Below are 26,235 nucleotides of genomic sequence, written 5' to 3'. Positions count from 1 at the left end.
GAACTGATTCCACAATCTGTGAACCACAGATGGACTCACAGGCAACTATTTGGCTACCTCTACCTAACTTTGGCTGGTATCTTATGATACCTTGCCACCTGACTTCATTGGTTAAATGATGTCCAAGAATTTTGCTATCAAAACTGTCTTGTTGTTGTTGCTCTAGATGAGTAGAAAACCACTCCAAAATGCACAAATTCATGCCATAGTTCATTTGCATATGATAACTAAACTTGGCATCATTTTTTAAATAATGTACCTGACTTTAATATGTTTTTCCCTGATTTATCATGATTCTTGTCTTTGTTCCTTAATTTATGGAAACCAGTGAATATCCCTTCCTCACAGGAGTTCTCAGACTGGCTACAGTTGAGAGGATGTTCAACTCATCATCACTGTTGCCAACTGGAGGAAGAATGAGCACTCCACAATCACATCCTCTGATGATATTAGCAGGTCTAAGACTTTCATATGCCCTCCATTATATGCTACTAAGATAGCTGTTCCTAAAGAACTCAAAGAATTTATGCTCCTTATTTCCTGACACTATGTCTTAATTTAAATCAATATTACCATAGTTAAAATCAGCCAGAATGATCATCCTCTTCTTGTTCACTAAACCAATTTGTCTATACATCTCTGCCCTTCACATCACTTGGTCTATAGCAATAACCAACTAAACATCCCACTCACAATTTTCACCTCATACTATTCTGCTTTAGAACCACTGTTGCTATTTTCCTCTTGAATCTGAATATTGTGTAGGTGTAATTCACCTGTATTCATCAGCAGCACTTTCCCACTTCCCTCTTGCACTTCCTATCCTCATGAAAACATAATAGCCTTCCATTTGTATTCCAGTAAGGGTATCATTCTCATCCAACCATGTTTCACTTATTCTAACTATTTTCAGGCAAATAAATTCAATCAATACAGTAATTTCATCCCTTATTTCTGATACTATTAGCATTCATAAATAATTATATAAATTCATTTTCTGGTCTATAACCAGTCCTGCTTATGCCACCTTCTCATATGACTGCTCCACATCTACTCACCTTTACCCTTCATTCCATATATCTGCTCAGATTCAACAACTCTCCATGGATCCCAGGAAAACCCATAAATACATATATTTATTACTGAAATAAGAGCCAACAGGCTTCACTTCAGCAAAGTAAATTTATTCAAAATTAAGTGGATATTGAATACCACATTATTTCTTAGCTGAATAAGAAACTCAAAGATAGGAAATCTAATCTAAAAGTTTCATGCCGAATATAGAACCTATATAAAGATCAGCAAGTCCAAGCGTAAGCCAACACCTGGTAGTGCAATGCTAGGGTGACTCGTAGTAAAGGTGGAGTAAGATCCGATCACTGTTCTTAGTATTTTCCCATAATGTAAAACACAGCTCCTAGGAGATGTATTACTGTTCTACATTATGAGAGAAGGTCACTACCGAGATCAGTTTCGACCTTTCTTGAGGTCTCATCAGTGAGTAGGAAGATCTAGATGTAATACTAAGGTTTCAATGGTCAGAACTTATATCTTTACTGTACGAGTTGCCAAAAAAGGTGCACAAATACAATTACTGAAATAAGAGCCAACAGGCTTCACTTCGGCGAAGTAAAATTATTCAAAATTGAGTGGATATTGGATACCACATTATTTCTTAGCCGAATAAGAAACTCAAAGATAGGAAATCTAATCTAAAATCTAATCTCGCATGAAACTTTTGAATGCATATATTTATTACTGCTTTCAGAATTTACTCTCCTCTCACTGTCTCTCTCTCTCAGATTAATCTTATCCCCTCCCCCCATCGTATTTCCCTGTCCAGTTTGCATTTCTGTTCTAACATTTTCATCTCATACCACCTCTTGTTTACAAACACTAAACACACTTTGTCTCAACTGATCCACTCTCCTTATTCACACCACCTCTAACTTCATCTGATCTCTTGTTCACATTACTCATTACCTGCACTTCTAGCCACAGTCTCACCAATTGATTCATTGGAAAAATATTCAAATTCATTCCATCTCTTTGCTTACATCTCCAACTTATCATTGTCATACTTGGGCAAATTTGAAGAGTAGTTTACATTTGTCTCAATCTCCTGATATCCATCCCCAAGATCGATATCATATTACTCAGATTTATAAGCATGAAGAAGTACATAAACAAATGCACCTGGGAAGCCAGAGGCCTTAAATCTAGAATCATAAGAAACAAGCCCAATAATAGATGGCAGAGTTTACAGAAGTTTACATTTAGATACATCATTATGTAGTTATGGGAAATGTGTCAGTATATGTTAGGTTAATTGCCCATCACACCAAGTAACTTGGCTTCTTAGAACCTGAATACTTTAAATGATATGGTGATTAAACCTATATGTATTTGTTTACTATGTCTGTAAATTTTGTGTGTGTGTGTGTGTGTGTGTGTGTGTGTTCGTTCGTTCGTTCGTTTGTTCTTCTGGCTAGTTTGTCTGTTTTGCAAATGAAAAACTGGAGTTTACAAAAAAAAAATTTTGCCACCTATGTTTGAGACCAGCTAAATCATCTTCACTTGAAATAAGGAAAGATTCTTTGCATGCTGGGCAGGACTCAGACCAAGATCTTTCCAATCAAAGGGCATTGTGAATACTAAACAAGCTAAGGAGACTTAATATTCACATTTCTTATACAGATAATGTACACATTATAAATAGCACATTATTTTTTGAAGAGTAGTTTACATTTGCCCTAGAGTTCCACTTTTCTTATTATCCCAATGATTATGTTTAGACTTTCAGAATAATGCAAAATTCTTGAATTTCTTGAATCACATATAAGAGTTGATTTGCATCAGGGTGGACTACCCTTCTTTGACCCTGAGGTGGCTTATAAAGTATTACCTTTAGTCTCCAAACAGAAGAACCATAATACAACATATATGAGTTAGTAATGCACAATATACTGCAAATCCTGGTCAAGTCAACCCTGCTTTCTCAAGATATAGCCCATTTCCACCACTGGATGCTCAGAAAATAGCAGCACATCCTGTTGTAAAAGGATATCTTCCTAGGTGGACGAAATGCCAACTAGACCTAGTGGATGGTAGATAACCTGCACTCTCTGGTGAAATACCTCCATCTTGCTTACTGGAGCCTGAAGTGACTGTTGCCATGTTTGATCCCCAGAGCAGGGGTTCTGGTTTCTGTTCCTGCACGTCTTCTAACATACAGTGTGAGTGATACCCTACAAGGACATGCTAAATACTCTGGAGAACCAGGGCCTCAGGGCCTCCCATTCTTTGAGGGCACAGCTGTAATGGAATTCCACAGGCTAGCAGCCAAATAGTGTGAAACTGAACTTGATGTTAATGTATTTTGGAAACTTCTTGATAAACTGGTACATAAGCTCACTGCTGTCTATACTGCAAAATTATGCCTGGAAGGAGACCTTGCAGTAGTATGCAAGGGACACTACCGAGGATATTATAGCATGAAGACTATGGATACATTCTGGATACTCTCTATATTAATAACATGTCTAAAGAGTCTAGTAGTAAGACTTATACGTTGGTTAGACATAACTGGTAATTAATTTACGGAATTAACAACGCATATAAAGTATATTAATTAAAGATAACTTTAATGAATCACTTCTATATTTCGGCAATGTCACATTGCCATCTTCAGGAACATAAAGATATGGTATGTGCACTAAGGAACTAACAAAGCAAATGAGGAAGAAAGTAAGAAACTAATTTTGTTCCTAAAGTCCTAATGGTGCCCTCTTGTGGGCTAATTTGGTAGTCTTGGCAGTTGGGCTGAAGTTCTCATAATGAAAGTCTCCCAAATTTGGGGCAGTTTCATGCACCCAAATTTGTTGAGGTTAGGAACGTTTTTTAGAGCTGCTGGCAAGGAAAGACTACAAAAGGAAAGACTACAAAAAGACTACAAAGGTAAGCTAAATTCTTTAATACGAGACCGTACTACTTACCTCTCCATTGAATATAATCCAACCAGCTCTCAGATTAGAACTATCCACAGACTCCTTAAGAAAGTCACTTCTTGGCCTGTGGAAGTCACCAACAAACTTAAACCTTTTAACTCTAGACCCCCCCGATTATATGGACTCCCAAAAATACATAAACAAAATGTGCCATTGCGTCCCATAGTGGATGGCATTGATTCCCCCACATATAAATTAGCCAAACATTTAGCCAAAACGCTTACACACTACACTGGCAACACACCATCACACATAAAAAACTCGGCCCACTTTAAAGCCAGTATAGAAAACCTCACACTCCAACACACTGACATAATGGTCAGTTTTGACGTCTCCTCCCTATTCACTAATGTCCCACTCAAAGAAACCCTTGAGCTCATCCAAGCCAAGTTTCCTCCCGATATCTCAGCCCTATTTCAGTTCACAATGAACTCAGGCTATTTCGTTTGGCAAGGAAAGTTCTACAAACAGATAGAGGGGACAGCCATGGGTTCACCACTTTCCCCACCCTTGGCCAATTTCTTTATGGAGACATTTGAAGAGAAAGCCTTAAACTCCGCCCCACAAAAACCCACTATTTGGCTTCGTTATGTGGATGATGTGTTTGCTATTTGGCCACATGGTTCAGACACACTCCACTCCTTCCTAACACACTTAAACAACCAACATCCCAGAGTCCAGTTCACCTTAGAAAAAGAGGAAAACAACACCCTCCCCTTCCTAGACACTTTAATCACTCGCCAGCTTGATGGATCTTTGGTTTTCTCTGTTTACAGAAAACCCACCCATACTGGCAGATACATTCATCAGCAATCCCACCATCCCCCCTCACAACAATATGGGGTGATAAAAACACTATATAACAGGGCAAAATTAATCTGCTCAGATGACAAGGCCCTGACTATGGAACTAAACCACATCCTCAACACTTTCTTAGCCAATGGCTATAACCCCAAAAAAATCCAAAAAATACTAAAACCTATAAACCACAACCCCCCTCCCCCCCTCCACAATAAAGACTACACCAAGTCTATCACTATCCCCTACATCCAGGGCACCTCTGAAAAAATAACTAATATCCTCAAAAAATATGACCTTACTTCCTTTTACAGACCATATAAAAAGTTGGCATCCCTTATCTGCTCTACCAAAGACCAACCACTTCCCCTAGACCTACCTGGTGTAAACCAGGTCCCTTGCAGCTGCAAATTGTCCTACTTTGGCCAAACAGGCAGAACAACAAATATCAGGATTTCAGAACACCAAGACTACATCCGGTTTCACCAGTACAGCCGCTCTGGGCTGGCAGACCATGCCTTAGATACCCACCATAAAATTCATTGGAAGAAAACAAAAATAATCCATCGCAGCAAGTTTAAATACGAAAGATTATTCAAAGAATCTTCAGCAGCTCTAAAAAACGTTCCTAACCTCAACAAATTTGGGTGCATGAAACTGCCCCAAATTTGGGAGACTTTCATTATGAGAACTTCAGCCCAACTGCCAAGACTACCAAATTAGCCCGCAATAGGGCACCATTAGGACTTTAGGAACAAAATTAGTTTCTTACTTTCTTCCTCATTTGCTTTGTTAGTTCCTTAGTGCACATACCATATCTTTATGTTCCTGAAGATGGCAATGTGACATTGCCGAAATATAGAAGTGATTCATTAAAGTTATCTTTAATTAATATACTTTATATGCGTTGTTAATTCCGTAAATTAATTACCAGTTATGTCTAAAGAGTATATCTATTCCCCAGTATTATTATCTGCTTTCTTTCTCTTCACTTTTGAAATGCTAACATGAAAGTAAACCAAAATAAATATATTATCACTGTAGTTAAAATAAAAAATAAATAAACCTCCCACATAAACTCCCAAAAAATTTATGAAACTCATGAATCCTAAAAAAAAAAAGAACTTCTTCCATATTCATTTTGTTAACATTGGTGGTATACACACGAACCTAAATGATGTCCACCATCACCTGGTTAGTGCAATCTTGCCAAATGCTATAGGCATTTTGCTAATAGCAGTTATCGTGTTTCATATTATCAGGGAAGACTTATTTCATATTATTCATATTATCAGGGCAAGGGCTTATTTCTGATGACAGGAGATGAATTGCAGCCAAAAAGAACAGGAGACAAGCAGGAGGATGGTTGTTCTTTTGATGCAGTCTGGTGTGAGATTGAGGCCAATAAGCCAAAATATATGGTTTGTTGTTACCACAGTCCAGGAAGGAGGGGAGTTCCAGGCATGATCTCGAAAACATGCATGAGCAAATTAGTACAATGAGTACAGTCTGAGTAATTATAGATTGGCAGGAAGGAAATAAAATTTATAAACCTACTGAGAGATAATTACTTGAGATAGCATGTGATGAAGGAAGGGCTTGGAGTATGAGTATATTACACCAGTCATAGGATCAGAAGAGCTATCCACAACCAAGGTGGCTACATGACCTCCAAAAGTAATCATGTGGTCTTTGACTCAGGCGGTTTTGAAACATGAGGAATATTCTGTCATGAAGGGGAGATATATGTGGAATTATAAGGCAGGTCATATGACAAGTTTAGGAGGACGCTTGAAGATGTGCCATGGCATAAAAACCTGCAAAATAAGAATATTAGTGCATGGGAGATAGTTAAAGAGCATCTGGGGGAAGCAAATATCAGATTGTATACCAAAGGCAGGAGGTTTAATCAGGTAGGAGTTAGATGGAGAAGTAGTATCATTAAGCATGAACTGCAAAAAAAAAAAAAAAAAAAAAAATGTTGTGGAGGATATATAAGGAGAAAGGTGACCAGAAAGCTCATGAACAGTACAAGGATCAGGCAACAAAGGTGACCAGTGTGGTAAGGAAGGCAAAATCAGATTATGAGAAGAAACTAGCCTGCCAGGCCAAAGGAAATCTCAAAGAATTCTTCTGTTATATAGCAAGTAAGATAAAGACTAACTATGGAAAGATAGTTAGTCTTTATCTTACTAAAGAATGCTAATGGTCATGGGGGGTGATAGAAGAAGGATTAAGTTAGTGAGAGGATTTTATCAGATTAATCCAGAGGGAATTATAAAAAGATTAGAAGGTGAGAAGGGAAGAACCTGGTTATTCCTGGAAGTTATGTAAAAGTGTGGTGAAGAGGGGTGTGAGGAGTTGATTTTTTACATGGAGAATTGTCAGTGAACTGAACACATTACCAGAGTGTGTTGTTAATGCAAGGAGTGTTAAGGATTTTAAGATTCTATATGATAAACATGTTGTCAGTTGAATGAACCTCTCACAATGAGTCTGTCAACTCCATGGAGGGTGTAATAATAATAATAAATAGTCAGTTTCTGCATTGTAGTTCTTGTACAAATATTTTCATGAATGCTATTCAGCAGAACTAGAATCCATAAAAAAAAAAAGGATGGTAGATAGATTTTTATTTATTTTTTAAATAAGACAAGCTTTTATAAACTCAAGGAGTTATACAAGCTCTTCCAGAGAGTAGGTCTTTACAAACATCCATGCCCACGGTTAGATTTGAACCAACACCCTGTTGGTTGAAGAGACCATCAGTTGACCAACCATGCCACAACTGAACTTTCAAATTGAACATTCGTTCTATCTCAGTTGTCTGAAACAGCCCTCCTTATAAAATATTCCAAGACTGCAACCTCAGTCTCTCTGAAAACAATATCAACAGATTACTCTGCTCCTGACTCCAGCCCACACATGCTGCCGTTTATCAGAATTTATTTTCTGTAGGCCTTGCAGCCTCTTGTGTGCAGAGAAGTGATGTAAAAACAATCTTATCTTTAGCCAACCTATACTGTCAAAATGTGCAACAGTTTTACAACATTTCACAGGCAAGAATCATATTAAAAAATAATAATAATAAATAAATAAACTCTCAACACATAAGAATCGAGGAATAAGGAAAATAACATACCACAATGGAAATGAAATAGAAAAATTAAAAAATTAAATAAATAAAAGCCAAAAGAAGAAACATTAAATATACCAATTAAACTTGAGAAGTATTTGGAATTTATATTATTACTTTACCATTGTACATTGTATTATAAAAACAGATTACCTATTTTTCATCTGTGCAGCATATTTTAAGTGGGACATTAAAGAATCACTGTTACACTCTAACCGCGAGGAACATATCTGGTGCTGTAAACTCTGATTACTGTAGTCATAACCATCCATTATGATGAAGTAAAGAGGAGGTCCTACTTTAAGGAATGTGTTCAAATAGTAGAAATATGTTCTCATATAAGAATCCTGAAAAATATACAGATTTAAATATAAACAAAAGCATATTATTTTTATTATTGCATGAGTATCTCCATAGTCCATGGTATCATAAAGGGAAGCTACTAACCTATATTTGTCATACTTTGCTTTGAATTCAAATGATTTAAAATGCAAGGGATATAGTGTCTTCAGATAGGAAAGAAGGAACAGACAGAGGAGGGTTTTTGTTAATGATAACAGAAGAATTAAATCCAAAAAGAGCAGAAGTACAGCAGGGGAACAGGAATTCAGAAGGTAGTTCATTTTAGGCTATCTGGTGTGAGATAGAGGCCAACAGGATTAAATATGTAATTGGCTGCTGCTATTATCCAGGGGATATATGGAAAAATAAGGATGACATACACTCACACATTACATGATGAGCAGAGGTCAAGTAATTATTATGGGGGATTTCAACTATGGGGAGATGGAATAGAAGGAAGAATGGTCACAAGCAGAGAATGAAATGGAATTTATACAGTTGCTGAGAAATAATTACCTGAAGCAACAGTTAATGAGGCCAGATTGCGAGTATCTGGATTGCAGACTCTGGTTAACAGGAGAAGGACGGTTGATATGACAGAGATCTATAAACTTTTGAATGGGTGTTATAGGACAGGGGTGTTCAACCCATTGATCTCTTGGTGTATTCCTCCTTACTTACAAATTTAATTAAAACTGAAAACATAATATTTTATTTATCATTATTTTGTATTATTTTTAATTCGCTTTAAGTGTATTGCTATTGTTTATGTATTTTTTGTCAAAATTGTAAAATCAGTAATTTTCTTATAAGTCCGGATAAATGAATTAATTTAGATCAGTGGAAGTCAAACAGCGAGCCGAGTGAACATGATTATAAGCAAAGTGTAAAAACTCGATTGTAGCTTAAATATTCCAAAGCACATTACATCATTAAGTCCCATGTGAATATTGTAAAAAAATAAACTTTGTTTGTCTTGATATAGTTTGTATTAGATGTTTTTGTAAATAACTCTTTTGAAACTAACTGTATATACTGCTTTAATAAGAATATGTTAGAGTGTTAAAAACAAAGGCAATGTTTTTGTCGCCAAAGCAGTATATGGCGGTATTAGAAAGATTGTTACTGAAACTTGTATGTATCAGAAAGCTTGCAGGCTCTAAGTGTAAACATCTCTGATGTCAGTCAGAAAGAGTTCAAACAACTTTCCGATGGCCGGCAACTTACAATTAAAAGAAAGTGGAAGAGAACCAAAGGCATGCTGAACTGGAATGAGATTAATGAGGTATGAGTCTTTCATCACACCGATGAAAGACTCATACCGATTCTTTGGGGGTTGCCGAACTTCATGCAAGGTCTCAGAGGAAGCCAAATAAAAAGGGACTGAAGCAAGCAGAAGGAGGGGTCCTGGTTCCAGAATGGCTGTCAGAGAGGAGGCCGCCCAATCCAGAGTCACCATCAGAGAGACTGCCTGGATCCACATTGCTTGAGAGAGGAGTTTCCTGCTTCCAGAAAGGAGCATCTCGGTTTGAGACGTTGCTAGAGAGAGCGACTACTTCTAGGCCACAGACAAGGTTTCAAATTGCCGAAAGGAAGAGTTCCAATTGCTGGAGAAAAGTTTTCAGGCCAGAGAGGGATCCAGTTAACAGCAGTTCTGGCTGTTGAAATGTCAGAAAAAGAAGGCAGTCATCCAGGCATTTTTGGCGAACCCAAGCAGAGGAGAAAAGGCAAGGCAAATTTCCCAAAGCACCTTCGCTCATAAGTTTTTCTTTTCGCCAAGGGAGAGTAACCTTTTGCCAGAGCTGAATGAGCATACAGTCCGCTACATTCCCGATGAGATGCAGCCGAGCCAAAATTTCATGAAGAAGATCTGAGACTAAAGAATTGCCATAGAACTTTTAGTGAAAGACATTTGATTGAATGTGAGATACAGAGCCTTTGTAAGTTCAAAACTTTTATATAATTCCTGTTATAGTTAATACAAGAAAGACCTTTTAAGATGTATGTTTAATAGTGTTAACAAATGTCCATAAGAGAATCAATTGGCATGTTAGAGGTTGATATCAAATGTGTAAAGATAACTTAACACAGTTTAGGTAACCTCTTTATGAGTAAGCTTAGAGATTAATAAGTAAAAATTTGTAAAAAGAGAGTAGGTAACCTTATGTGTTACCTACTCTCAGTTTTTATTAGTAGCACAGTTTCATTTTAAATAAATTTTCTAATATCTTAGGCATAAGACCCGTAATTCGAAAGGAAGATAAACATAGCATGTAATAAGATAAACAAGAGAGATTCTGAGAGAGAGAGAAAGCACGCACAGTCTTTTACTCTATACTTTATTCTTTTATTCTAATTTGCTGTGTGTGCTTTCTCTCTCTCTCTCAGAATCTCTCTTGTTTATCTTATTACGTGCTATGTTTATCTACATAGCACGTAATAAGATATATGTTTAATTTTATTAATTAATAGAAATTAATAAATTTCTATTAATTATAAGTAATTAATAGAAATTACAAGTATCATCATCATCATCATCAAATTCCTGCCATGTACCCTCAAGGGGGTGTACAGGATATGATAGTACTACATGAAAAAAATTACATCATTACTAACTTCCTATCTACAATTTTCCTCCAAATCAGTCTGTTACTTGTCAAGACTCCAACATTATCAGATCTTATATTTCTATCGTCTAAGGCACTTTGTACCGTATCAATCCACCTATATCTTGGTCTTCCTCTGGGTCGTTTTGTTGCCAACCTGACAGAGAACACTTGCTTTGCTAATCTTTCCTCGCCCATTCTGTTTAAGTGACCATACCACCTGAGATTAGCTCTGCTAACGTATTCCTGGATGCTGACAGTGTCAAGTTCTTTCCTAATATCCTCGTTTTTAATATGATATTGCCATTGATGCCATCTGTTCGCGCCTATAATCTTTCTCAGGACTCTCATATCTGTGGTCTCTAGTCCTTGGTCAAGTGTTTTACTTTTGACCCAGCTCTCAGATCCATAAGTTAAAACTGGTTTTAATCACAAGTATACAAATTTAAATAATAATAAAAGTTTACAATGTCGCAGTAATGACTGGATAGCAAAAGTAGATGTATAACAAAAGCACATTGTATGCGTTTCGTTTAATTTGAGGTAATCATGAGTGTATCAAAGAAATCGAAGATGTATCATTTTCACAAGGCATGGGAAAAGGATTTTTTCTTTACAATGGTAAATGGAAAGTGTTGTCATTTGATTTGTAATTCATCTGTAGCAATTCAAAAAAAAAAAAGGTAATATTGAGAGACATTTTCAATCGCTACATGCAAAATATGATGAAGATTTTCCCCAACATTCCGAAATACGTATATCAAAAATTATAAATTTAAAGGCAGGACTTTCTGGACAACAAAATATGATTTTTAAAGTAATAAATAAACCAATATCAGTCGCTATTTCATCTTTGAAAGTGTGTCATTTATTAGCAAAAGCAAAAAAAGCCTTTTACTGATGGAGAGTTAATAAAAGAATCGTTTCTAACAGCAGCAGAATCTTTGTTTTCTGATTTTAAAAATAAAAATGAAATAATTTCGAATATTAAAGATTTACAACTTTCCAGAACAAGAGTTATGAGAAGAGTTGAAATTTTAAGTGGCGATCTGAATACTCAGTTAATGTCAGACATTCACCAGTGTGTTGCGTTTTCATTACAATTTGATGAATCAAACAACTTCACTGATATTGCTCAGTTAATGGTATTTCAAGATTATTCAAGTAAAGAAGAACTTTTGAAAATTCTATCATTATTGGGAAGGACTAGGGGAGAAGACATTTTTTTGGTATTTGATGAATTTGTGAAACAACACAAACTTCCACTTTTTAAACTTGTGTCTATTACTACTGATGGTGCTAATGCAATGATTGGTAATAAATCAGGCTTCATTTCATTATGTAATAACGATGACAACTATCCAGATTTTTTAACGTACCACTGTATTATTCACCAACAAGTACTGTGTAGTAAAATATTAAACACAAAAGATGTTTTGGATATTGCATTTAAAATTGTAAATTCTGTTCAAGGAAAGCCCTGCAATGGCAGTTATTTAAATTACAGGCAGATGATAATAGGGAACTTCTGTTGTACAATAATGTTCGCTGGCTCAGCAGAAGTCAATTTTTAGAAAGATTTCTTGTATTAATTAATGACATAAAAATTTTCTTGATGAAAAACGAGATATTTATCCACAATTGAGTCATAAAAGATGGTTGTTACACTTATCATTTGTAGTAGATTTCCGTACGAAATTAAGCAATTTAAATTTAGAGTTACAAGGTAGAGAAACATTTAATTGACATGTTAAGTTCAATAAAAACTTTCCAACAATACTTACTTTTATTAAAGAAAAATATAAATGACTGAAAATTTAGACATCTCCCATATTTATGAAAATTTTTAGAACAAAATCAAGAAATTATTATTATTATTACCCCAAGACCTCATGGAATTAAAGACTCATCTAGGAGGTCATTTTATCACACACACACATCTCATCATACCATGCCTTAAACACATTCAAACTCCTTGCAGACACCACACTCTCAGGCAAGGCATTCCAATCATTCACAACTCTGCATGAAAAAAAACCTGCCTCTCACTCCCCTACACCCTCTTTATACAGTTTCCAGGGATGACCTCTGGTTACCCCCTGATCTCCCACTATTCTCTGTAGAACTTCTCCACCACTGATCTTATAACAACCCCTTACCAACATGTAGGTCTCTATCATATCTCCCCTCTTCCTCCTATCCACCAGACCCTGTAAATTACATCTTCTCAATCTGTCCTCATATTCAACATTCCAGAGGTCAAAACTACCTTGGTCAGTTGTGTTTGGATCATTTCCAACATCTCTTCATCCTTCTGAAAACCCGGTGACCAAATCTGAGCATAATAGTCCATGTGTGGCCTAATCAAAGCCTTATACAATGGAACAAGAATCTCCCTACTTCTACACGTCAGTGTCCTCTGCATCATCTCATGAAGCCTTTGTGTTGTCTTCACAATTTTGGTGATGTGTCTCGTAAATTTTAGATCCTTATCCACCATCACCCCCTCGATCTCTTATTTCCTCTACCTCGAACAATATATTTTCACCAAGCATAAATTCTGCATCCCATCTTTGCTTTCCAAATTTTAAAATCTTGCATTTTGCAACATTGAACTCACACCTCCATTTCCGTGCCCAATCACTCAATTTATTCAAGTCTTCTTGCAAGGCCAGAACAATGCTTCGCTATGATTTAAAAGAATTTATTCGTGAAATAGAATTAGTTGAGGAAGAAATAAATTGAAGATTTAAAGATTTTAATAAAACTGAAATGATTGTATCTTTTATCAATAATCCATTTCAAGAAAACTTGAACATCACAGAAATTTCAAATAAAATAAGTGGGCTGTTTGATATAAAACTAGCTGAAGTAGAACTTGAGATAATAAACATTCAGAATATTTTACATTTAAAATCAATAAACAATGAAGTCATTTGGAAGTATGCACATGAAAAATTCCCAATATTAACTGATATTGTGCGAAAACTTCTGTCATGTTTCAGATCGACATACTTGTCAGAATTCACTTTTTCAAATATGACCGTCATAAAAAATCAATTAAGAAACCAAATTACAAATGATCATTTGGATGATTGTCTGTGATTGGCCACTTCTTCATATCAACTTAATTATGAAAATATTGCGAGGTCCAAACAATGCCAAATTTTACATTAACTTTTTTTTTTTAAAACAACCAGCATTTCCTGTAACTTGTGAGTTTGTAATCAATCTGTTGTTTTTTCTGACTTTAGTTTTCCAAAATAGAGAAATAAATATTTTATTCCAATATATATATATTTTTTTTGTTGTATTAAAATATTTGTTGTATTAAAATAATTAAAAGTGATAAATAAATTTTTAAATACACAAATAAAGTTGTTGCGAGTTTATTTTTCACTTGGCTAGACTATAATAAGATTAGTTTAATCCTTCATCCAAGCGTGAGCAAACAAAGTTTGCACCTGAAAGTATCTTCAAGGACTGGGGTAAGATAGTACAACACCAGGCAACTCATTGCAAAGGTGGAGAAAGTTCTCATCACTCCTATCTCAGTATCTCCCATAATGCAAAGCACATCTCCTTGCGGATATGTGTAATGCTATACATTAAGGCAAGGACCACTACCCATACCGATTTTGACCTTTATTGAGGTCTTGTCAGTGTCAGCCAGGCCCAGTAGTGGAGACACCAAGGCCGAAGCAATGAGAGGTCATCCCAACCTATAGGAGTTGCCAAAGGGTGTACAACCTTATTATTAAATTACTCTGGATTCAGAGAAAAATGTTGAGAGTTTATTTTTCACTTGGTTAGACTATAATAAGTTTAGTTTAATCCTTTATCCAAGTGTGAGCAAAGAAAGTTTGCACCTGAAAGTATCTTCAGGACTGGGGTAAGGTAGTGCAACACCAGGCAACTCATTGCAAAGGTGGAGCAAGCTACCAACTACCAACCAATAAAGGATTAAACTAATTTTATTATACTCTAACCAAGTGAAAAATAAACTTTCAACATCTTTCAGACACAAACTTTGTTTGCTCACACTTGGATAAAGGATTAAACTAAACTTATTATACACAAATAAAGTTTTTAGTTGTGTATTTTTTTTAGTTGTTTATTTGTGAGTAATCAGAGTATATAAGAGAGTAGATCGCCGAATAACCTTTTATAGAAAAGTAGCTTGCGTAATAAAAAAGGTTGAACACCACACTGTTATAAGATATCAACTGATGAAATTTTTCGTTATATGGAAGGTGGGGAGAGAACATGGAGGTTTCCATGGAGGTCTGTTCACAGTCAAGAAAGGGGTAAGTTTTAGATTTTTCTCCCAGAGAGCAGTGAGTGAATGAGTGGAATAATTTGCCCTTAGGGGATAGTGAGTGCATCTCGTGTGAATAAATTTAATGGAAGGTATGATAGCTGGTTTGGGTGATTTATAACCTCTATCGATGGGTCCTTCACTCCATGGAGGTCTCAGATAATAATAATGATAATAATAATAATAATAATAATAATTTGTGAGTAATCAGATATCAGGTTGGGGGAACGTGATCTATATAAGAGAGTAGATTGCCGAATAACTTTTTATAGAAAAGTAGCTCACATAGTAAACAAAGGTTGAACACCACACTGTTATAAGATATCAACTGATGAAATTTTTTGTTATATGGAAGGTGGGGAGAGTACATGGGGGTTTCCATGGAGGTCTGTTCAGAGTCAAGAAAGGGGTAAGTTCTAGATTTTTTTCCCAGAGCAGTGAGTGAGTGGAATAATTTGCCCTTAGGGGGTAGTGAGTGCATCTCGTGTGAATAAATTTAAGGGAAGGTATGATAGCTGGTTTGGGTGATTTATAACCTCCATCGATGGGTCCTTCACTCCATGGAGGTCTCAGATAATAATAATAATAATGGAGAGAACACAAGGTTCAAGAGTGCTGGATCTGATCACCGCATCAGAGAATTTTACACTAACCAATTCAGCAATGCTACCTCCTTTGGAGAAAGTGGTCATGCAGTCTTGACCTGGGAGAGTGCCAGACATGCACAATTTTCTATCAAGACAGGATATATGTAGAACTACAAAGCAGGTGATTATGACAAGCTGAGGAGATTTTTTTTTTAGCACAGCAAAGGCATAAGAATTTGGAGGGTAGATATGTTGTTGGTGCATGGGAGGTGGTCAAAGGATGTTCGAAGAAAGCAGTATCTGAATGTATATACTTAGAGTCAGAAGGATAAATCAGGCAGCAGTTAGATGGAAGAATAGCTTCATTAAGAAGGAGTTGCATACAGTCTTAAAGTCATTGCCAGTTTGCTTGGGTTACAAATGGGATATACTAAATACTGTCGCTTTGTATGTGAATGGGACAGCAGGACCATGAGTAATCATTATATTGTTAAACAATGGCTTTTGCATACACATTTTACACCTGGAGAAAATAATGTTAAACATGTACCATTGATAGAGACAGAAAAAAATCTATGTGCCACTACTTCACATCAAATTTGAACTCATGAAAAATTTTGTGAAAGAGATGAATCAGGAAGAAGCAGGGTATCAGTATTTGAAACAAAACTTTCCAAAAATAAGTGATGCAGAAGTAAAGGAAGGCATTTTCATTGGACCAGAATTTAGAATGTTAATGAACAAGCCCAAATTTGAACAGGTTCTACACCAAAAGGAAGCTAATGCATGGACACAGTTTAAGTTAGTTGAAGAAAACTGTTTTGGGTAACAACAAATCATTAAATTACAAAGAAATCATTCCTTCTATGCTCAAAGCATATCATGATATGGGATGCAAAATGTCTCTTTAAATAAACTTTTTGGCCTTACATCTAGACTTTTTCCCAGAAAAGCTTTGATCCACAAATGATGAACATGATGAGAGATTTCACCAGCAGATTATGAGGATGGAAGACAGGTATAAGGGGAAGTGGCAATGTGATATGTTAGCTGATTACTGATGGGGTATAAATTGGGAAATACCAAGTACATCTTATAAATGGCAGGTTAGGATAGTCATTCTAGTTGACTTTCATTCTGCATGAATAATATTGTTAATATCATAAAAATTTATAGATCTGTTTCTCAAAAAAACTATACTTAATAGGAAAAAATTAAAAACATATTTGAAATCAGCATACGAAATTGAATAAGAATCACACATAGTTGGAAAGGAAACATAAAAAAAAAAATTAAAATTTGTCAAACAGTGAAATGCATATTGTTTCAAACTCTCTTAAAAGGAAGAGATAGGAAAGACTTCTATATCTCACATTCAAAGGAAAGCCCTCAGTGGTTTGGTGAGGATTCCATCTCAATATTTTTGGGTACATAAATGAACAAGAATGTTACCTGGATGAAAGCATATAGATCTGGTCAGAGCTAGGATAAATGCCCTTCCTAGCATAATATAGATACTTGATGTAGGGCTGGATGTGGGTTCAGAGAGACTATGACACATATATCTCAATGTTGTTTTAAAACCCACAATATTAGAGTTAAAAGATATGATGTAATATGTACCATCATAAATAACTCACTAAAACAGAAAAGATGGGTAGTGAGAAAGAAGCCAAATATCAGGATTGATATGGGAATAAGAAAGCCTGATATTTTGGCATCATGAATTGGTAGTGTTGTCATCCTGAATATCCAAGTCTGTGGATTGTACTGAGACCTAGATCAGGCGAATGAAAATATAAATTGTTTGGAAGAATATAGCTTGCTGCAGTATATTTTGTTTAGGAATACCTCAAAGAGAGGCATGTAGTATGTAATGTCTTATAAGAATGCAGAGGTATTAGGTCTTACAGCCCAAGCAACAAAATATTTTTCCTTGAAGCAGCAAGTGACAAAAAGGACACATAGAGGTGTTTGTTGGATTTTAACACTTAATTGGAAAGTATGCATCAATGGTATGCACACTATATGTGTATGCATGCCACTGATGTGTGCAATAAAGAATTAAAAAACAAAAGTGATGATGGATATAGATAATAGAGGGCCATAAGTTGTGTAGTGTCAGAAAGAGCTCTGGAAAGATAAGTGCTATTTTGAATAATAATTGGGAGGGTTTAATGACTTTTAGGGTTTTATTATTTATTTCTGATTATGAAGTATGTGTCTACATAATTTTTGGATGTGAATTCAGCCAGATTTATTAGTCTAAATTGCCCTTTTTTAACACAATGGCAGTCACAAGGTCAACAACGTGGGCGTCAACCAGCACTATTAGGTGAGCGCTGCAAAAATCAAGTGGCATTTGGCAACATAGAATTTTCAAAACTGATTGAATGTCATGAACACAATATCTAAGCATGGTGGAGTGTAAGAGATGTGTTTGTGGTGTTTGTGGAGAGAGAGAATGAACAAGAGACGAGAGAAAGTAAGAATTTGTTGGAAGTATGATATATTGTTGGACTATGATGAAAAGAATGTGAAACTGACTGAAAAGATAGCTGGTATACATGAAAGAAATGGAAATGAACTTAAGGCTAGAGAAACTGAAGGAGTGAAAGAATGCAAGGATGTATAAGGGAAAGTTATGGAAAAAGTTACAAAAAATGGAAATGAAATGAAAGCTAGAGAAACTGAGGAAGTAAAAGAATGCAAGGATGTAGAAGAGAAGGTTATGGAAATAAATAACCTGAAAGCTAGAGAAATTGAGGGAGTGAAAGAATGCAAAGAACAAACATGTAGAAGCAAAAGTTAGTGATAAGGGAGTGAAAGAAAGCATCAATGAGGAAACAGAAGTAAGGTACGGCAGAACGAGAGGTAAAGAGATTGCAGGAGTGATAGAGAGTGAAACTGTCGGAATGCAAGATTTCATGAACCAGCTATTGAAAATGAAAAATGAAATGAGAAATATGTGGAGTGATGTTGGACAACTAATGGAAACTAATGAAAGTGTGCAATAGAACAGAATGAAAGAAAAATGAGTAAAAGAGGTGATGAGTGATTCTAGGATAGCAGTATATGGAGACTTCATAATTAGAGGGCTAGTTATTGAGAGAGAGTCCATATGGTCTGTTATCAAGGTGGAAGAATGAGTAGGATAATTAAGGCATTGGACATGATGAAAAAACAAGCAAGAGAGTTAGTTGTGATTGTAGGGACAAATGATGTAAGTGGATATAAGAAGGATGTGAGGACAAATATCAGAAGAATACTGAGAAGAGTGAATGATAACAGTGTATTAGGAAAAGTTGTCAGTGTGTTGCTGAGGTATGACAAAGACAATTTGTGAAGGAAAGCCAAAATCATGAATGGCATGCTAGCGGACCTGTCTGAGGAGAAGGGAGTGAAGTTTGTGGATGTATGGCATGTGTTTGAGGGAAGAATGAAATTATACAGGCATGATGGGTTGCATGTAAATGGCTTTGGAGTGAGTGTACTGTAGAAAGTGTTGTTGGATGAAAGTACAGTGTGTGATGTATGCAAGAGATCAGAAGAAAGAAATGGAGGGAAAAATCAGGAGAGTGGACTAAAGAGAGAGAAATGCTTGGAAGTGGAAACAGTAATAGTGTGAGAGATGAAGAGAGAACGGGAATACAAGAGGAACTGGGGAGCTCGGGTGAACAAGGACACATGGCATAGTGAGAGTGTATGTTGAAGTGGCAGTGAATGTTTGTAAAAAGATGGAGTATACTGTGATGTGCATGGAGAAGTTGAGACTGAGCAGATATATTAGCAGATACATTGAATGGGGGTGTCAGTTTAATGCAGCAAAATGTAAGGTCTTGAGGTTTTGGAAACATCGATGGGATGCTGCATACTCTATGGGAGGAGTTATACTGGAGGAAGTTGGGGAGACAAGAGATCTGGGGTTGATGATTGATAGAAACCTGAAGTTTAGGGGACATATTGCAAAGGTGGTGAAGGTAACACAGAGGATTGCTGCAATTATGAGAAGGACAGTGACCTGCAGAGATAAGAGGGTTATCATTCCGTTGTATAAGTCTCTGATCAGACCACACTTGGATTATTGTTCTCAGATTTGGTCCCCAGGATTTGAAGGGGATAAATTAACTGTGGAAAAGATACAAAGACGGATGACAAAGATGGTCTCAGGACTGTACAAGGATAGTTATGAGAATCGGCTGAGGGAATGTGGACTGCAGAGTTTGGCGGATAGAAGAAGGAGAGGTGATATGATTGAGACTTTTAAACTGTTGAGAGGTGGTTACTGGGTTGACACTGGGGAGTTCTTTCACTTGGTTGAACAGCGGGAAGGAGTGATGACAAGAGGCCATCCCTGGAAGTTACGAAAGGAAACTGTGAGCAAGAGGGTGAGGAGTGGTTTCTTTGCATGGAAGGCGGTTGAGCCGTGGAATGCATTGCCTGATAGAGTGGTGAGGGCGAGAACGGTCAATGAGTTTAAGGAGTGGTATGATAGACTTTGTGTTTCTTAGGGGGGAGGGAACCTCCCCTCGATGAGTCTTGACAGACTTTATGTTCTTAGGAAGGACCTCCCACGATGAGTCTTTTGACTCCATGGAGGCCTGAATAATAATAATAATAATAATAATAATATGTGTAAGTGGTAATAAAGGTGATTGGGCAGGTGTAGTGAGGAAATCACAACCAACACATGGCTTGGATAGCACTGGCTATAGACTTCATAATGAACCGCTGTGTTTGTTTACAAATGCCAGAAGTATCAGAAATAAGTGGGATAAAATGGTGTCAGTGATTGAGTTTATTCACCCCAAAATCATTGGAATAAGTGAAATGTGATTGAATGAAGATGATATCATAACAAGAATAGAAATGGAAGGATACAGTATTTTTTGAGAGGATAGAAAGGGCAAGAAGGGAGAGGGACCGCTGCTGATAATAGCAGCGGAATCAAGTCCATATAAGGTAGACATGAAAGGGGGAAATAGTGGCAATGGTTATGAGGTAGTGTGGGGTAACATGGAGGTGGAGAGGAAGACATATTTAGTTGAATGTTGTTATAGCCCTAGGAATGTGTAGGGTGGTGATGAAGAAATGTATAAACAACTAGGATTAGTGAACAAAGGAAGGTTAATTATTATGGCTGATTTTAATCATGGAGGTATAGATTGGAATGAAGAGATAGCATTTGGGAATAAGGAAAGTGAATTTCTAGAGTTCTTGAGAGATAACAATCTCAGGCAGCACATAAAGGAGGGCATGCAAGGATTGAGAGTTCTAGATCTGATCATTTCATAAAAGGATATAATTGTGAAAGGGGTTTCACACTTTCCTGCAATTGATGAAAGTGATCATGAAGTAATCACCTGTGTTGTGGCTAGCCATATGTAGACTCTTGTGAGGAAATGATATATGTGGAATTACTGTATAAGGCTAGTGATTATGACAAGCTTAGGAGACAGTTTGGAGCTATAGCATGGAATGAGGAGTTGAGCAGTAAGGAAATAAATGCTGCTTGGGAACTGACAAAGAAATACATAACAGCATCAGTGTATTCTGAAGGCCAAAAGGCTGAATAAGATAGATGTAAAATGGATGAATGAGGAGCTTAAGCATGAAATCTGGAAGAAGAATAAGAAGAAAAGGTACTTTGGAGGCAGTACAAGATGTATAATGGTAATAATCAGCTACATGAAAAGTATAAAGAACAACCCAAGAGAGTGACTCACTGATTATTAGTAAAGAAAAAAAAAGTGCAATATGAAAAAAAATTGGCAAATCAGGCAAAGAAAAACCCTCAAAAGTGTTTTAGACATGTGATCATTTTTCCTTCTACTTGCCACATATCTAAAAAACTCTTGAGGGTTTTTCTTTGCCTGATTTGCCAATTTTTGCTCAAATGCACTTTTGTTTTCCTTACTAAGAATCACTGAGTCACTACTCTCTCCTGGGTTGTACTTTATACTGATGATGACTACTGGAGGAAAGTGGTAATATGGTAACTGCTGCAGAAGACATTGTTCAAGTATTCAGTGATCAATTTATAAGGGTGTTTCATTCTGATCAGGGTGGAATCATGAGGAACTTGAGTATAGAGGGCATATGAGAGGGTGGCTTAATTGCGAGTGCACAAAGAGGTATTTGAGGAAATAAATAACCTTGATGTCAATAAGGCAACAGGATTTGATGACATATTACCACACATCTCAAGGGAATGTTCCAGGGAATTGAAGTAGCACTGGCATGCCTATTTAATAAGATTCTTATAATAGCATAGGTTCCAATGGATTGGAAGGAGGGTAAAATTATTCAACTGCATAAAGGTGGTGATAAGGTTGCAGCTTCAAATTATAGGCCGGTATGAATATCGGGAGTTGTGGTGAAGGTTCTGGAGAGATTGGTGAGAATTAGGATACAGAAATGGATTGATAACAGAAGTATTTTCTGTGGTTATCAGCATGGATTTGTTAAGGAGAGATCATGTTTCAATAACTTACTTATACACTATAACAAGGTGACAAATACCTTGGAGAGGGGAATGCATATATGTTGGTGTATACTTGGATTTTGCAAAAGCTTTTGATAGACTGCCACATGACAAGCTGTTCAATAAATTGAAACAGATGGGATTGGAGACAACAGACTTTTGAGTTGGATCAGTGACTGGCTGTCGGATAGATATCAGAAAGTTGTATACAGGGGTGCAGAATCCCGAAGGAGAAAGGTTTTGGGGCCATTGCAGAATGGGCAGGTAAGTGGAACTGTCAAGTTTGATTTTGCAAAGTGTAAGGTTTTAAGGTTTTGAGATTTGGTAAGCAATGATGTGATGCAAAGTATACACTTGGTAGGGAAACTTTAATGGACATAGAGGAGATTAGAGATCTAGGAGTGATGGTGGACAAGGATCTGAAATTCAGGGGCCACATTGCACAAGTTGAGACATCACATCGGATAATGGCAATGATATGAAGGACCCTAACATGCAGAAATAGAGAGGTTATGATGCCATTGTATAAGGCCTTGATCAGTCTTCGTATGGATTATTGTGCACAGATTAGGTCACCAAGTTTTCGTGGTGACAAGGATATGTTGGAAAGGGTCCAGAGAAGATTCACAAATTTGGCCAGTGGTCCTTAGAATTTAGTATGAGGACAGATTGAGAGAAAGTAAGTTGCAGAGCCTCGTGAATAGGAGGAAGTGGGAGGGGATGTGATTGAGACATATAAGTTAGTCATTGGTTGTTATTGGTCAACATGGAAGAGATTTTTCATAGAATGGAAGAGGTGGGGGTAGAACGAAAGGCTATCGCTGGAAACTGCATAAGGAGGTTGTGAGCAGAGGAGTGAGGAAAAGATTCTTTGCATGGATGGTGGTTGGTGAGTGGAATGTATTGCCTGAGTGTGTTGTGGGTGTAGACACATTGAATCAGTTTAAAGCATGGTTGGATGAGCATTGTGTGCAATAGTGTGTATCTCCCACAATGAGTCTCTAAATCCATAGAAGTCAAATAATAATAATAATAATAATAATGTACCCATCTGGATAGTGGTCAGCTATTATCCAAGTGATTATCTCATTGTCATTTTCTCACATTTGCAATAACATAGAATGAGAAGTCAAGTGGAAAAAGAGATTATTTGTAAACTTTTCTTGATTGCAGAGCCTCAGAGATACTACTATTACTGCTGCTTGTTATTTTTCTATGTTCTTCTACATTTAAAGTAAAAAAAAGCTGTATACTTTTAGAGAAACTCATCAGAAATAAAATAAAATGCATTATGCTTATTTATTCTAGCAGACATAGCTTTATCTCTAAATGAATATACAACATTTTGTCAATGATATTCTTTCATGGTTATTATAATGATTATTCATATCATTAAGCATACAATCCTGCTAGTACTATAGGTTTTTTCCTGCCTCCAAAAATACCACATAATTTGAAATAATGCTTCCAGGTTGCAGAATATTAAAGATATTCTAATAAAAGTCAAATATACAGATTCCTCATACACATATCGTTTCACTAGTATCATACTAAGGAATCCATGATAAAAGTCATAAATGTTTTGTGTTCAAAAAGTTGCAGAACTGCCAACCAGTATTATTATTATTGCTCAGGACCTCCATGGGGTTAAAGGATTCACCATGGGAGGATCACGTCAGACAACACCACTACTTAAACTTGTTCACTGTTCATGATCTCACCACCCTCTCAGGTAATGCATTCCAAGCACCCTTCAGCAAAAAAATGCCACTTCGCACCCTCTTCGTCACAACTTCCAGTGAGCACCTCTTGTCCTCACTCCTAACCTTGATTTTACCATATAAACTGTTAATTTATTTTATGGTTTTTTTTCCTAAAGTAAAAGATAGATGAATGAATATGAGATAACCGCAATGGTAAAACTGAGTTTAGTGAACAGTTGCAAGCAAACCCAAAAGATGCACTGGATGGCCAAGGAGACAGCATCTCTGCTCTGCCAACAAACAGCTTTGAATCCCATTGTAGGCACAGCTGTTTGCAATTTCATTAGGTGGTTTGATAAAATTTTGTTGCCAAGTATAAAATCACCACTGTACTATTTTATTGGAAGACTGAAGCAGCTGTAAAAAGTTCCATGTTTGGTCTTTAGAATAAGGTTTCTGGATTATCTAACTCTGTTACACCTACAGTACTGAAACTATAGTATTTACTGGCTTTTCTAGGGATAAGTCACATAAAAATTGTGTAGAGTAACTTAAAAAGCAGTTCACAGGTGAATAAGCTACACTAAACTTGTGCTCCCACATTTTATCATTATTGTGAGTGTTTTTCATCGAAATTAATCATCAAACAGAAATCTTAACAGCAGGTACAGATGAGTGGATTACTTTTGCACAACCTGTAAGTACTTATAGTGCATTAAATCAGCTATCTTTCCAATTCTTAATCAGCTGCTATGCCTACCATACGCAGCAAAGACAGCGGCAAAAAAAGCCAAGGGCGAATGAGCACCCCATGTCTCACGAGCACAGTGCCATCAATTGCCGCAGACAAACCCATTATGTGCCGCAGCTGTAAAACTTTTATCACAGATAAAAAAAGGGTATATATTCTGCGAGTTCTGTTTCCACTGGCTGTACGCTTCCTGTGCCAAAATAGATGAATCTGAGCAAAACTATTTATCGAACTTCACCAGCTGTTTTTCTGTTTGCTGTGACTCCCTTCGGTAAAACAACTTCTGAATATAAGTAAACATGTCAAAAACCTCAAACAGCACATCAATGCTTTGAACAAAACTTTTACCTCCAAAATGCGTGCAGTAAAAGCTAAGCTTGAACAAATTGATGACCAGCATAATGCAAACTCAACTTTGCCCGCAAATGAACTCCGTGACCTAATCGCATCAATGGTATATGACTCGATGGAAGCTAAAAACAAAAAATTCAACGCTAATATTTTGAGCTTTCAAACGGAAAATGGAAAATCATTAAAAGAGGACATCAACAAACTAGCTGAAGAATGCAACATCGATTCTAAAAATATCATGAGGTGCCATCGTTTCAGACCTACAGGGTGTTCGGGATAAATTTGACATATTTATAATTAATTATATTTTTCCGTAAGTTACATGTATTAACACACACTTCTCTTCATTTAAAAGTTTGGACCCTTCTTCATTCATATACAAGATGTCAGAAAGGATGGATAGCTGGAACCCACCTGAATCATGGAAGAGAATAACTTGTATCATGATGATTCGTGCCCGCCATCAAAATAAGGATATTACGACTGCTGCCCAATGCTCCCTGAATACAGTAAAAACAATCAGGCATGAACTAGAGACTTGCAATGGTGACTACGAGGATGTAGCAAGAAGAAAGATCCCTAGCAGACGATCTGATTGCGTTCGTACAGCAGAATTCCTCGCAAATCTGCAGGAACAGGTGTTGAAGAACCCTGGCATTGGAATTCGGGCTTTGTTCGTGGAGTTGCTAACTGTAGTCAAGCCCTGGATAACAAGGGTAGCCAATGGTAGGCCGTATGTATGGCAGCAGGATTCGGCCCCTTGCCACACTTCTGGGAAAAGTCAAAAATGGTTGTCTGAAAATTTCTACGACTTCACCAGTCCAAATGTTTGGCCTCCAAACTCCCCAGACCTTAACCCCATGGATTATTTTGTATGGGGCGCAGTTGAAAAAGACACCAATCGCACTTCCAGTAATACAAAAGCCCAGTTAATGGATAAAATTAAAACAGTTTTTGCGGCCCTTCCCAGGGAGACTGTAGCATCAGCTTGTTCGAGGTTCCGAAGCAGAATTGAAGCTGTGATCGATGCTAATGGTGGTTATTTTGAGTAAATCTTGTTGTTAGTATTGTAATTAACTCTGCCTGTAATGTTTTTTTGTCAATTCATTAAATTTAATAGATACAAAGAAGATTTTCTTTTTCCTTACGAAA

At 36.6% G+C, this 26,235-nt stretch overlaps 1 protein-coding gene across 5 annotated transcripts in view; it reads right to left on the bottom strand.

Moving 5' to 3' along the window:
• The window catches only part of LOC150094664 (NPC intracellular cholesterol transporter 1-like), a 672,338-nt gene that overhangs the window by 160,791 nt on the left and 485,312 nt on the right, over positions 1-26,235 (bottom strand). For all 5 annotated transcript variants that reach the window (XM_090411086.1, XM_090411087.1, XM_090411088.1 and 2 more), the window contains exon 17: positions 8,095-8,288. In XM_090411086.1, coding sequence (XP_090267212.1) covers positions 8,095-8,288 — 194 coding nt within the window. The remainder of the gene's footprint in view (positions 1-8,094; positions 8,289-26,235) is intronic.

The sequence above is a fragment of the Typopeltis vanoorti genome, chromosome 21 (assembly GCF_054136105.1).
Source record: "Typopeltis vanoorti isolate ZY-2024b chromosome 21, IOZ_Tvanoo_1.0, whole genome shotgun sequence".
Taxonomy (NCBI): domain Eukaryota; kingdom Metazoa; phylum Arthropoda; class Arachnida; order Uropygi; family Thelyphonidae; genus Typopeltis; species Typopeltis vanoorti.
The sequence above is the reverse complement of the archived record's forward strand: the minus strand, read 5'-3'. Positions and strand labels throughout refer to the sequence as shown.